Genomic DNA, 15,302 nt, shown 5'->3' with positions numbered 1-15,302 from the left:
CCATGTTGTCTTAGTGAAAAACAAAAACCCAACGACGGAGGTCTTAACAATGACAAATCAGAATATAGTAAATCTTTGAAATCAGAGCAGCACTAAAAACTCTCTGATTAAATGTTCTGAAATGATGAAAGATGTAACATTATAAGTATAACACTGCTTAGAAAAAGTACATTTACTAAATTGTTGATCTAAAGACATTAATGACAAGACAGTTGTGTTCATTTGACTTCATAATCATACATTTGTAAATCTGTGTCCTTTTGGTGTTTGCAGTGGATGGCACTAAATTTCTTGTGGAGGGTCAGCTCAGTTCAACTGTCCTCGTGTGGCGCATGCGCACTAGATATTTGGCTGACGCAAGCAACTCGTAATAGTTCTCCATACACGTCTTGCTCCATTTAAATGTTACCGGCATGATCTTTTTCACCGTGACCCAGATGTAGTCAATGTGCTAACCATAAGGTCAGGCTGGCCAGAAATGGATGCCTGAGTTCATCCACCAGACAAGGAAACACATTACCTTCCTCGTCCTAGTCCTTACAGAAATGAATTATGTTATCTAGTGCACAGAATTCACCCATCAAGAGAAAAACACCCCAACTTGGACAACACAGGAAGTTGATACTGTTTAGACTATGAAGGAGGAGTTTATCTGTGACTGAATCATGAATGTAGTTGGGTTAATAGTGCGGGTACAATTTATTTTATCTCTTGTGATCTCAATACCTCATTCTAAGATGGGACATATTTCCATGCAGCATTGGGTTTCTTGGCAGCACCTTAACATGGGAAGTGTTGCTACTTTTTGAAACCTCAAGAGAATTAGTCAGTGGCGTAGCAAGGGGAGGGTCAGGGTGGGGTGGTCCACCCCTGATACATGCGTTTTACAAAGGGACCGCCTGCACCCCTCCGCTCTTACATTCACCCACCGCAGGAGGCAAACAAAATACCTTTGTCACTTTCTTTCCAGTGGGGACGTAGCCCTGAAGAAAGTCCGGCACCGATTAAGATTGGGCATCCAAATGACTGAAACATGTTGGCCTTAGGGACATAGGACCATAACATTCCAAACAACCCTATTGTCCTGTAATTTTTTTAATATCCCTGTCAGACCCAAGAATAAAGGGATACTGGGGTCTGCCAGAGGATTTTTAATCTTTATTCCCCTGGCCAGATTTATCATTTAAGAGCTCCCTGAAATATTGGTCGAGCCCACCACGACTTTTAGGGCTCGTGGTGTCCCGATGATGAAGCATGACACCACTAGGGTGTGTGAGGGAAAATTACACAAGAAGAGGTCTTTTCCTCTACCACTGTTCATGTGGATGCTTCTGTTAGGGACATTCTACCATTCCCTTCTTTAGATTACCGTTTTTATAACCTATATCTACGGCAGGACTAGTAGTGGAGTACTTTAACGTGTAGTGGTATCAATACTGCACACCTTCATCTCCCATTACAGATTGAGGATAGATGTTTTTCTTCTTCTTTTGGATATGTGGTTGTTTGAGCAGCCCATTAATAGGTTTTGTGTTTGATAATACTTTCCGAAATAAATTCAATATGGTGTTTATTCAGACTCTTTTATCTTTAATATTGAGCAATTTACCTCAATTTAATGGCTTGGGTATACACTCATTTCTCTATGGACTGGAACGAGGAAGACGGATGAAAAAGGTAATGCCTAAATTATTTATCGTTAATCTTCTTTACTCTTCATGATTACAAAATTGGCTCATGATGCTCATGATACAGCTGTGGTCATTGCAGAAGATATATTAATGACCATAAGGAAAGAAATTGGCCAGTGGAAAGCAACTCTTGAACCCAGTGAGCAAATGCTACAAATGCATGAGATGCTTTCCATGGGCGATGATGGCCCACCACTTTCATATTCATGACCAATGACTATCCGTTTCTGGAATCTTTACCTTTTGAGTGGTATTTGTGCTTTCGGCCAATTGGTCACACACTAATCTTTGCCATACTTTGAAAACATTGTGCTTCTAAGTTTTTATCAGTCCATGTAGCCTTGAAAAATTTCTATGCTTCTTTGCCGCCATAGGGTGAATCATGGGTTGCCTGAGCTCTCCCAATTACTACTCATTATAACAAGTACACTTTGGATAAAAGACTGAACATTAACAACCAAGAACTACTACATTACTATAACTTGAGAGTACAAATATTGATGGATTTATGTACATAGAGAACATTCTTTAAATAAATGCACCCATAGATTTCTGAAAACTTCTGGGAAACAGAGTTAATCACAAAGTTTTATTGTGTGTGATGTAGTTGTATCTCATCTATGGCCTATACAATCGACCATATTTACAAGAAGCAGCATCTGTACCTAGTTCTAGCCAATAGTGCTTGCCCCAGGGTGTCATATCCATGCACATATCTCCAAATATTGTCTGCTCAGTTGTGGGTTTGGAGTATACAGGTATAAGGCGCTCTAACAGTGCGGGTAAGGTGTGATGATGGAAATTAGTTAGACTCTAGTGAAACGGTGCTGACAGTATAGAGGAAAACTTGGAAACAATATGAGAGAGAGGGCTAGAGACACTCTCGGTCCCCCTGGTTTAAATGTATCAAACAAAAAGAGAGTGTCATGCGCAAAAGAGGTATGTGTATGAACACTGAGGCAAAGACTGTGAAGAGGAATCCCTTCTAAGAACACACTGGAAATCTCTTAGGGATTATTAGGAAGCCCTCACTCACCAACCTGGTTGGTGACATGCTTCATCATCGGGCCCACCAGGAGAAGCCGAATGCCTCCCTAGTGTGCTACAATGCCAGATTACTGGCGTTGTAGCACACCAGGGAGGCATTCGGCTCCCTGATAGATAGATAGATAGATAGATAGATAGATAGATAGATAGAACGCATGTCTGGTGACGAGAGCCATGCAAATCCGTGATGATAAATGGTCTTGTATGCATTTTTAAACTGACATAGGATGCGAATACAACATAGATAGAACGCATATATAGTTCCATAAGCCATTCAAACATGTATAATATAACCAGCGGTGTACATCGCCTATGGTTGAAAACATGATCCCGGTGCAGCTGAAACGTATGTCTCGATGCGTGGGAAAAGTAGTGGGTACGAGTGAGATAGAAAAATCATGTGCACGAGGAGAACAGCGTGATCTCAATATTATGAGAAGGAGAAATACCTGTGAATGGCGTGGTACCTGTTCTGAAGGGGAAAAAAAATTAAAAAAGGGAAAATAACAGTCAGCGACCATAAACAACGGGAATGCCCAAGAACCAGCTGTGAGTAAAGTCGCGGGCAGCGAGGAACTCACCGGGTAAGGTAGAGTTATCTGTGGTGAATCCGAAGGATGAACGTCATTAGTATAAATGGGAATCGGGTATATTCCGTGGAACAGTCGGGTACGACTGCGGATGGTAACCTGTAGTAGGAGTGAAAAAACAAGCCGGTTTGTCACAGTGTAGTGACACTGCATGCTTGGAAAAGCGGATCAGGAAAGCTAGGTGTATACAGCCATGCAATCATGCTCTTACCTATGGTAATGGGTTACAATGAGGCTCTGTTCGGGATGTGTCTTCGAGGGGGCGGTACTCCTCTGTGAATGTAAGAAGTACTTCCTCGAGGTGGTGCGCATGCGCCGCATATCAGGAAGTGAGTATATACATGCTGGAAACTAGAACGCTGACCGTAATGTGCGTGCGAAATAGGGATCATGTTTGTACATGTACAATTCCTAAGGGACGGCAATATAAAACCAAGTGGTCATGATTTATACATTGGTCTAGTGCCTATGTGAAAGAAAACAGCGTAACATATTTCAACATCAGGATTGTAAAATCCTACAAATGGCTCGATTGATAGCTAAGATGTCTGTTGGTGACAAGAATTACATCATGTGTAATGGTGTGAAAGAGACACAGTGTGATTATCTATAATGGAGCAGCAAGTGTCCATGAGAAAGTGCTAAAAAGAAAAGAAAAGGAAGCAAGACTGCTCTGCGCAGGTGTAAGACAGCAAGGTCGCAGTAGATAGCGTGAAAAGGAGTTTTGCTGGTATCAGTCTAAGTACTCAGGGATCTAGGAAATATTGCAGTTCCGAATCAATGTTCTGACCGTATTTCACAGTATGCAAACGCATAATCCAGGTTGCTTCTAGTCTGCGTATACGGAGTTCTCTATTTACTCCCCATATATTTGGTTTGGCAATGTCAATCCCATAGAATTCAAATTTCTTGTGTGTGGATTGGCTGGCATACGTTGCTATGTGTAGAGCCATGGGATAACGGGGGTCTTGCTGATGCATAGCCCTGGCGTGTTCTCCAATGCGATCTTTGAGGGGCCGAATTGTGCTGCCCACATACTGGGTATGGCATGTACATTCCAGGATGTATACAACGAACTTTGTGTTGCAATTTATGTTGTCCTTTATTTCATATTTTTGTTTGTGGTAGCCTTGAAAGTGTTTGGTGTTGTTTTTAGACCATTTACATACACCGCAGCAGCCACAATTGTAGAATCCTTTTGTGTGTGGAGTGAGCCACGTGTTGGGGTTGTTTGTAGGCAGGACCGTAGGGCTGAGCCTACTTCGTAGTGTTTTGCCTCTTCTGTATGTGATCTGAGGTCTGGAGCTGATGCATGGAGACAGAGTTTTGTCAGCCAAAAGGATATTCCAGTGCCTGTTGATACTTTTTCTAACCACAGGACTAATGTCGTTGTAGTCCATGATCATTCTTGTTTGCGGGTTCTTGACAGTTGGTTTAGTTTTCACTAGTAGAGTGTTGTTACGGTCCAGTTTCTTAGCTCTTTTCACTGCATGGTTCACAACTTGTTGGTTATAGCCACGTTTGTGAAAGCGTGTTCTCATGTCCTCTATGCAATTTGGGAATTCTCCATCTTCGCTACAATTTCTCCATGCCCTGACACATTCACCGTAGGGTATAGTGTCTTTCTGATGTTTGGGATGCGAGCTGTCGGCTCTAAGAATAGAATTACATGAGGTCTCTTTCCGGAAGAGTTTGGTGTGTAGCGTGTCATTGAGTATGTAGATTTCTTAGTCCAGGAAGGTGATTTTACTGGTGCTGCAACTGCATGTGAACTTCATATCCATGTTATTCATATTGAGGTATTCAAAGAAAGCTTCCAGTTTCACGTGTGTGCCAGACCAGATAGGCAGACAATCATCAATGTATCGTCCCCAATACACTATTGAATCTATCCATGTTGCGCCATTGGTGCTCCAAATCCAGGTGGTCTCCAATGTACCCATGTAGAGGTTCGCAAACGAAGGGGAAAATCTAGAGCCCATGGCTACCCCCTTCGTTTGCCTGTACCATTTTTGGTTAAACATGAAGAAATTGTTTTTGAGAATGAGATCCATCATGGTGGTAATCATTTTGGGGTGTTGCCATAAATTGGCTGGTCTTGTATACAGATATTTGGACACGGCCACTAGACCTTTGTCTGGGTCTATGGAGGTGTATAATGACACCACATCCAATGTAGCCAAAGTCATGCCCGTCTGCCATTGCATGTCGCTGAGGATACTCAGGACATGTTCGGTGTCCTGGATGTATTACGGGAGATTTTTAAGAAAAGGATTTAGAAAAATGTCCACATATTCCGCCATTCTCTCAGTGGGTCCCCCTATTCCAGATACTATTGGTCTTCCAAATATCCCTGGAAGGTTGAAAGAATAGGAGATCCTTCCACCAAATGGCCCATGAGGACACCTCGGCTGGTCCCATCATCATGTAGCAAACGTCCTTGGTAACTCTGTCATCACACATAGGGCAGTGGAGACATGTCTTGGACTACAGATTCTGCAGCTCTGTAAAAGGATCCTACCGTGATATATCTTGTTGCCCCAACTTTCTCTCTGGAATGGTGCTTTTTTGGAACTTTATTTTGATTACCCACATTCTGCAAGGACCAAGGAGACTCTTATTCCATTAAATTGCCCTTTAAATTAATGAATATTTTTCTGGGTGTTTTATTCCAGGAAATGGCTGTGATTTTTGTTTATCAAGTGTAGTCCATATAAGAGGTAGTCCATTGGGGAGACAGACATGAGGAAATATCCAGCCCTCAGAAGCTTTGCAGTGTGTCCCACTAGGTTCCAATGAATTGAAACATTTGTGATCAGACTTCTCTATTCAAGGACGTCGACTCTTTTCAGCCCATCTACTTGGGCTCCTTCAGGACATAGGAAGACGAGAAAACCTATTCTGCTATACTAGGCATGATCCAGAATTCTTCATACCACTTGTGGCAAAGCAATGCCCATCAAGTGGTAAAGGAGAACCATCAGGGTGATTACCATCTGATACCAATGTCGACAACTACCGGATCCAGCCAAACTGATGGACGGCAGCAAGGAGTTACCTATCACACCCTCCAAATCGTGACGGGAATGTTTTATCTTACGGGAACGGGCCTTGTCCAAGTAAGGATGATGGAAGGGAAATGGTTCGCCCTTTAGAGATACGTTTGATACTCCATGTTGGCGACTGACTTTGTATCGGGTAAAACAGAGGCATCAGCGATGGGGCCAATGCTAAGTCATGAACAGTGTCACAGCCTCCACCCCAATATATGCCACCAGGGGCCATAATAAATATAATGTGCATTTTTCCTGTTTGCGCCACGGCGCACCTTTAAATAGGTGCATCAAAAGGGAGAGTGTCCTGTATTACTGCGAATGCACTGCCCCCAGGGCAGACACAAACTCGTGCTGCCCTAGGTGCAGCAGAATCAAGTGAAATATGGAGCAGCTTCTTCAAAGCAGCTCTATGTTACACTGTAAAGGTGGCAACCCACATGAACTTTTAAGAGGGGTGTGAGGTCCCCTTGCAGGTGGGTGCTGTGAGTGACTACACCCACTGGCAAACGGATGTCTAAGGGTCTATGGGACCCATTTTCTCTCCTCCAGAGGGCTGCCTTTAGAATGCACAATGATAGAGTGCCACCATTTTTCAGCACACTTGGGATGACCCAGCTTTCTCCAGACTTATTGAAAGAGGGATGAAATGTTGACCTGATCAAGAACCTGATTAATGCACACTAGAGCATTGTGCTAGGATCTCGAGAAATCAGAGGTTCAAACTGATACAACACAAAATCCTACAACGCACATTTCTGGTGCTGAGGAGATTACATAAACATATGTGCCAGATATTTCCCATAGGTGTTGCTCTGGGACATCAGACTTTCTACATACATTATGGTTCTGCAAGGTTTCTGGCACATACTCATTGACTGTTTTGAGTCTATCACAGCATGCAACAACATGTCAATAACTGGGACGTGCTTGCTTGGATCATGACTAGATCTGAAAAGTATAAATATGACCATTCGGTTTGTAGATTTGGATTTTCAGACAGATAAGAGATTTATTACTAAAACACAGAGGGGTCCATTATGATTGCGGGCAGATCGCCAGCGCCCGTATGGCGGTGGCGATCCGCCCGCAGAAAACTTCCGCCCGCACTGAATTCTCCCCTGCCCTCCCCTCCCCTGTGGAGAAGCGTGGCTCAGTGGTTAGAGGCGGCAGACCCGAAAGCTGAGATCGGCCTTGGACCCGGGTTCGATTCCCCACCTCGGGCTAAAAAATTCCACGGACTCGACAATTCTCGCTCCGGTGCCTACTCGACTCACGGGGTCACACTCTGCGACTCTGGGCAATAGCTTGCTTAATCTCCACTACGGCCCCTCGCAGCGGGATGCCTGGCTTCCACCTTGTGGATACCCTGCCGGGGTATCTCACAGGGGAATACCAGGATGGGTTCCCTAAGCAAGCGCTTAGATACCGTGTCGGTGATTTGCGCTATATAAATACATGTACATAAATACATGTACATATTACCATGGCGGGGAGGAGCCCGGAGGACGGAAAGACTGTCCGTCGGTTTTCCGCCCAGTCGAAGAGTCAACCGGGCGGAAAAGCTGCTAACATGGTGGCGGGGTCTGGGAGACACTGCCATCCATATTAGCAATTTCCGTGGCGGCAATGCCGCCACGGAAAGGCAGGCGGAAATCACTTGCGGGCCCATTGGGGGGTTGTGGGTGCACAAGGGGGGTAGCTATGGTACCCCCCTGCATTTCAATATACAACGTGGCAGGCACCGCGCGGTGCCTGTCACGTTGTCCATTGAACTGCATGATGTGCATTTTTAGCATTTCGGCGGACGGTTCTTTCAGCACCACCCGCTGCAATGCTAAACATGCGGGATGTGCGGGTGCATCCTAATGTCCCCCACGGGACCCCCACCCGTATGGCGGGCTGTCCCATTTTGCATCGGGATGGCATCCTAATGTGCCCCATAATCTCACTAAGACCTGCCGACTATCTCTATAGGAATCTAATCCTTTAAATTGGACCAAGAGCACTATTCTTCATACACAGAGTCTATGCTTATGGCAGTGAATGAGACAATTTTACTTAAACTGTCTGACGAAGATGAAGAATTCCGTACCACTTCGGAATGGCCATACACTTATACACTTGCATTACATAAGGCCACATTTCCTATTAATGTATCATCCGTCAAGAAAGCTACATTATTACTCCAACACAATTTGCATGGCACCAAATACCCGATAATGAACATTTTCAGATGATTGTCCATTGGTAATAAACCAATGCGCCACCTAGGACCAGCTTAATGGCGGCTACAGCTTGGGCATGCAGAGGACTCACTCAGCAAGCACTACCCTGGCACGGCAAGCTCGTCCTTCCATGCCTGGGCTACACCCAGAGACAGGAAACTTGGTATTCCCCATCTTCTAAACTACTCTGCAATGCTTCTCTGTGCTCTCAACCCTGACAGCTGCTTGCTGTAATGCTGCCACGCCAAACCACAAAACATGGAACAAGCATGCCTAAAATGCCTCCTGCAACTTCTCATGCACTGTCCCATGCCCTATGCCAACTAGTCGTGCACCAACAATACTCAGCATCCCACGCACTCACACTCACACAAACTAACCACCCAGTCACGCTAACACAGAGCGAAACAACCCACAGAACACGCCACACTTGCATGCATGCTCCTCAACACCCACTCACCCACTAAAGATGCCACTGAGATATAAAACCTATTTCACAACTACTGCCTGGGTCTGCTCTTTCTCATGAAAACATGGCTAAACCCATCCTGTGCACCAGACATCATCACAGCCATCCCCACTGGCTACAAAATCTCCAGGCAAGAACATCAGCACACCCCCTGAGGTGGAGTCACCATTATATTGAACAATATAATCTGCTGCACCAACTACATGGACACTCGACACCAGCTACAAGAAACACCTCATGTTCGAAAAAACTTATCACAGTCAAATTCTCCCTAGGCAGAATCCACACATACAGACCTCTAGCACCCTGCACAAATTTCATTCAGTAACATCATAGACTTCGTTCACCCCTCATCATCAATACCTGCACCATCCTCCTTCTCGGAGACTTTAACATTCACCTAGAAGACCACACTGACCCAAACTCTAAGGACTTTCTGAAAACCTTGCAAACCAAGGCCTCACTCAACACGTTTCTGAACACACTCACACCGCCGGACAACTTTCGGGCCCGGTTTTCTCCTCAATCAGCAACATCACAGTCGACAAGGAAGCAACTATGAGCTGGTCAGACCATGCCCTCTGCAACTTCAGCATACTCTTCTTACACCACCACAGACCTACCACCACTAGAACCCCCCCCCCCACTGTTGATGGAAAAGCATCACAGACGAGGAGGAGACTTCTGCCCTCTCTGCGCACTGGCCAGAGCGCACCAGGGACTTGCTGAAAGCCATAAAGAACTTTAACAGCTGAATCAACTTCTGCGCTAATACCCTAGCTCCTCCCAAGTGCAACCCTAAGACGGTAGCACCAGCGGATAGGGAACACAGTAATCAGACAAACTATTGAGTTTAAAATAGAGTTTAAAATATCATCCTACATAAATGTTAAGTTTCAAATATTGTGACATGTAAATATCGCCAGGAAGAATATCGATGTCAAGAATATCGATTTGAAGGTAGGTAACATCAATTTTTAAAATATCAAAGTTATTGATATCATTTGCAAAAATTTGGCTGTGGAAAATATCATTTTTTAATTATTGTTATGCATTTTAGTATATTCTTCAAATATATATGATGTTAATTTTTTGTTTAGATATTATTTATGATATAATATATATTTGTTATTTTTTTATTAGTTAATACATTTAATTCAATTACATTTTGCGATTTTCAGTTGTGTATGGGATGTGGGTTTATTGGGGTATAGGGTGAGAAATAATTTAATTATAATACATGAATTCATATTTTTTGTTTTTTTATTAGTTCTTCCATTGATATATATTCATGTTAATTGTTCTATTCATTTTTTTTAATCTGAAATTGGAGATCAGGTTGTGGGGTTTATAGGGGTACAGGGTGGTAAGTAATGTATGTGTAATTAATTAATAATCCTTTAATTTATATTAATTAATAATTAATTATGTTCACTGTGTAAAAAATGTAGGTGTGGGTTGTGGGTTCATAGGGGTAAAGGGTGGAAAGTAATTTATTTTAATTAATTATTAATTAGTTAATTAACATTAATTAATAGTTAAATATGTTAATTGTGCATTTTCTTAGGTGCGGCTATTGGGCTTTTGGGTTAAAGGGTAGGAAGTCCTTTATTTGTAATTAATGTATAATTATTTTTTTATTATTAATAATTAATTATTTTACAAGTATGTTAATTGTTTAATTTCATTTTTTGGGGTGAAGGTTGTGGAGTTCATAGATGTAAAGGGTGTAGACTAGATTAACTTCAACTAATTACTAATACTTTTGAATATTATGAATTATTCATTTGATAATTCATTATTTTAATTGTGGAAATACTTGTCTGTAAAAGTGTATGTGTGTGCTGTGTGTTTTGGGGGTATATTGTGGGAAGAACATCAACTGTGGTGAATTAATTACTTATATTTAATTAATTATAATTAGTTTGCTGATAAATATATATGTTTTTAAATTAAATTAAGTTACAATTTGTTATATTTGTTAAAATATATATTAAATCAAACATTTTTACCATTTAAAATATTTACTATTTATTATTTTATTTTATATATTTTTCAAAAACGATATGTAATACAGCCATATTAATGACTTCGATTGTTTTTCTTTATATTTTTGTTCTTACCATTTATAAGTATAGGATTTTGAGCACAGTATTTCTGTGGGTAGATATTTTGTCTGTTGATATTCTATCAGTGAAACAGGGAACACCAAGTGCACAGCTCCTGCAGATGACACCAATGCCAGCACTAACTGCTGTAAGGAAATCTTTTCCATCATCAAAGATTTCTTTGCTCCTCCTGTCACTTCCAGCAATATCACTCACTCACAAGACCTTTCCAAAAATGTCTCAGAATTGTTTTGTGACAAAATCACTTCCATAAACGGAAACTTTGACCTTCAACCAGACCCTGTCACTGTTGCAACTGAACTTCCCATCACTGGGAACCAAACCATGACCTTGCATCCCACCATTGCCGATGTCGTAAACTGCTACAATCGTCATCCACTCAGGGGCCCCATTTGACTCTTGCTCGCACCACACCTTCTCCAAACAACTCCTATTGGTCAGTGAAGCACTAAAACCTATCTTAAATTAGAGTGCAAGATCCATCCACTGAAGTACAGCTGATACTCAAATCCCATCAAGTTATTTATTCATTTGATTACTTACATACTAAATACAATTTAATAATACAATCAAAATACAGTAGTGTTTTCAACTCACTTTAAAAAGACTATCAGACAAAGTGAAACATTGTGTTTATTCATTACACTAAAGCCACATAAAAATGTTATAGGCTCGACTAGTCAAGCGTTCATTTCCTTTTTACTAACAGCATGTATTTCAAAAAGCGAGCATTTAAAAAGGGATCACTTTGGATTAATACACCAATAATGGCCTGCCAACACCTGCAAATACCCCTCCTATTACATGTGTCTAAGCAATTTACGCCATTCATTTAGGATGGCAGGTGCAGAAAAGAATAATTAATGTATCAGATACTTGTTGAGACACTCTGCACAGATTAATGGCCCTTATTTTATCTCGCATTGAGGCATGCTCAAGTGTTGGCAGGCTGCCTAAATGATAAGACAAGAGTTTAAGGTAAAAAAATAACGGGAATAGACAGTGTTAAAATGAGCTTCCTGCGGGGCAATGTATAACTATTTAAAACCATCCAAGCGTCAAAGAGCCATCCATCAGAGTACAGTTGAGACTCGAGATTTGCACCAGCCTTTGCATGGTGCAAACACCAGCCTTATCTGCTATAACAGCTGCATGAGTAACAGCTTGTAATCTTGAACAGGAAGGGGTGGGAGCACACTGCTGACCTCCCAGCACAGTTCGCACCTTAGCGTTATGGTAAATGCAGTTTGCAGTGCACGCTTACTTGGTATTTTGCAGGGGGGTTCCATCAAAGTTGTTGCAGATTAGTGCTGTCATCTCCACACACATGAGTTTCTGGATTTTATCCGTCATGAGTAGAGATCAAAAAATGATTTTCATCTGGGGTTGCTGAGCAGGCTGGCAAAATTCTTACAGGTCTCAGTACCTCTCACAGGCACACAGGTGCATCTCCACTAGCTCGTCAGCTCAGTGGCTCAAGGGAGCCTTTTTAACCCCTCCCATGCTCATGACCAGCTCAGCTCGTCATGAGCCACGGTTACCGTGTGCTCATGACAATCCATTCCTTTACGTACCTAGTGGCACGTGGCTCTCCTGGATCCAGTCCGTGTGTTCGTAGCGTTTAGCGTTCAGTAGCAGCCGGGCAGCAGGCATGGACGCTTTGCTCTCCTGGCCCGCGGTCCCTGCTCATGGTCAGTAGCAACGTCCTGGAATTGCCCTGTGCCCTGTGCCTGGCCGAGGATGACGAGGAGAGTTCTGTTGTCCCGGCTACAGCTCCCGCCTAGCAGAGCAGAGCAGCCTGTGGACCCTTTTGAATACTAAAAGCTAAAAGCTGAGCTAAGAGCCCTAATATTGGAGCGATAAGAACAAAATTTGAGGAGTGGGGGGTAGCGCTGGAGATACCTGCGACCTGCAACCCCTGTGAGCCGAGCCAGGTCGAGAGCCGCTGGAGGCTGAAACGTCAAGAAAGCAGCGGTGGCGGCTGCTCAGAACCCTCACACACGAAAGGAAGCAAGGACAAACAGCTGAGGTCTAGTTTTGTTGAAGGCCTGGTGGCCTGGTGTCCTGGTGTGCCTAGGAGACTGGCAGCTCGGTGAGACACACGGTGACATGCAAGTAAAAATGGCATACGGGAAGGGAGAAAAACGGCGGCATTGAAAAAGCAGGTATCCTCAAGGGTGTCCAGGAGTCTTGCCCTGCCTGTTCTGATTAGCAAGTCGATGCTGACTGAAAGAAGCCCATTGTACCGTACTGAAACTGAGGTGAGCAGTAGGCTTCTGGTGTAGATGACACTGTGGGGAGTAAAGCAAGACTAAACAGCAATTTATAACGTACATTTATGCCATGTAGTGGAACTGCATAATTTTACAAACGTGGTGTTGTGCAGGGGGGCTCAGGACGCAGGTGCAGTGTGGGGGGGGGGTACGAGCAATTATCTAAATACCTAAATATCTAAAAGAGGAGGAGTTTACGTACGGATGCACAGCTGATTTTGAAGCTTGACTTGACCTCCCCAACTGGGCTGCCGTCCCATCGTTCAATCGATCTGCATCCACTTGGCCCCTACCGGCCTCCACTGCTTGACCCTGACGGCTGGTGTTCCCGGTACCCGCAGTCATCTAGTTGCTTGTTATCGCCAAGGCCCAATACTACGCCACCTTAATAATGTATTGTCTTATGTGAACCTAAGTGCTGGTGGGGGGATTTGGGATGACTGGGCGTTGACATCCACAGAAATAAGTGACTGAGTCTGTAGGGGAAAAGAGCACACAGGCTGGGGAGGTGGAAATAGCGGCTACGGGTCTGTAAAGGGTGTTGAAGTAAAACGGAAAACAGTCCGCCAGGTTCCATCCGGCTTTTTCTTCCTTTCTTTCACTACTGTGATCTAATTCAATCAGTGATAATCAGTGATAAGCCGGAGAAAAGCACAAGCGATTTGACTGGGGAAGTTGGGGAATTATGCGTTCTGGGAAGGAGAGAATATCAGGAACAACGGTAAAACGCACAAAGAAAATGCAACATCTAGGGTATTAAAAAAGGTTAAATCAAATACAGTTGGACTAAATCAGACATTAATATCCCCAATAGCGAGGATGTTTGAGAAATCAGGTAAAAGACCAGAGAAAGTTTCATTCATGAAGGATCAGACTGGGGTGCTGTTGACAATACAACCAGATGGGGAAAACAAAAAATTACAGACCCCTATCAAACCAACAAACAGTGTAATAACTCTCAAACCGAGCTAAATGAGCAAAAGGGGAACGAATTTCAAATCACAGGTCATGACCTACTAAGGGTAAATACAACTAAAGGGATGATTTATCAAGGAGAATCACAAGAAATAGATATATTCGATTCAACGAGGGTATCAGAGGCAGGGATACCTCAATCTGAAAAACCAAAAGAAGTGGATACATCGGATGGAACGAGTATATCTGAGGTAATGAACAAGGAAATAAGTTGCCTTATAATCAACACTGAGCACAACATTCCTGAAGTCAACCTAGTATATCAGGAAGGTAGGAAGGAACAAAATCAGTCAAGGATACCCATAGAAGTAAATGTAGAAATCAAGAAAAGTTTATATACACCTCTCGATGACATCTCGCCTAATCCTCGGAATAACCACAATCATAAAAATGGCAGAGATATACATGAGGACAACGACCATCAAGGAATAATATATGGCAACCCAAAAGGGGACACAGGAAAGAATGTAAATAATGATGTTGATGTGAAAATAAATGATAGCTTGGTGGATTATGTATCTGCAGAAAATAATTGTCAGATTGACACGACAACGCAAAATATTGCTTTAAAAAATAATTGCCAAAATGACAAGACTACACAAAATAACCAATTGGGAATGAAACAACAAAATATTGGGATAAGTTGGGATATTTTCTACCAAACGTCGACTCTTACTTTGGAAGCACTGCAATACCAATCCAGTAAAATGGAAATACAAATTGAACTGCTAAAAATTATGGCAAATACAGTTGCGGGAATTGATAATAAACTTGCCCAGCTAAATGGATTGATAATTAGAGCGCAGAATGATAATGAAAAAACATCTACAGAACATATCTATTCACC

General features: G+C 42.7%; 1 protein-coding gene across 1 annotated transcript in view; it reads right to left on the bottom strand.

Annotated features, from left to right (window-relative positions):
- LOC144769140 (serine protease 33-like) overlaps positions 1-12,860 on the bottom strand; it is a 135,004-nt gene extending 122,144 nt beyond the window's left edge. Inside the window, exon 1 of the mRNA XM_078653149.1 lies at positions 12,782-12,860. Coding sequence (XP_078509275.1) covers positions 12,782-12,860 — 79 coding nt within the window. The remainder of the gene's footprint in view (positions 1-12,781) is intronic.
- Between the last annotated feature and the right edge of the window lie 2,442 nt (positions 12,861-15,302).

This window comes from Lissotriton helveticus, chromosome 7 (assembly GCF_964261635.1).
Source record: "Lissotriton helveticus chromosome 7, aLisHel1.1, whole genome shotgun sequence".
In the NCBI taxonomy this organism is placed as follows: Eukaryota; Metazoa; Chordata; class Amphibia; order Caudata; family Salamandridae; genus Lissotriton; species Lissotriton helveticus.
Note: the sequence above shows the minus strand (reverse complement) of the source record. Positions and strands in the feature narration are given on the sequence as shown.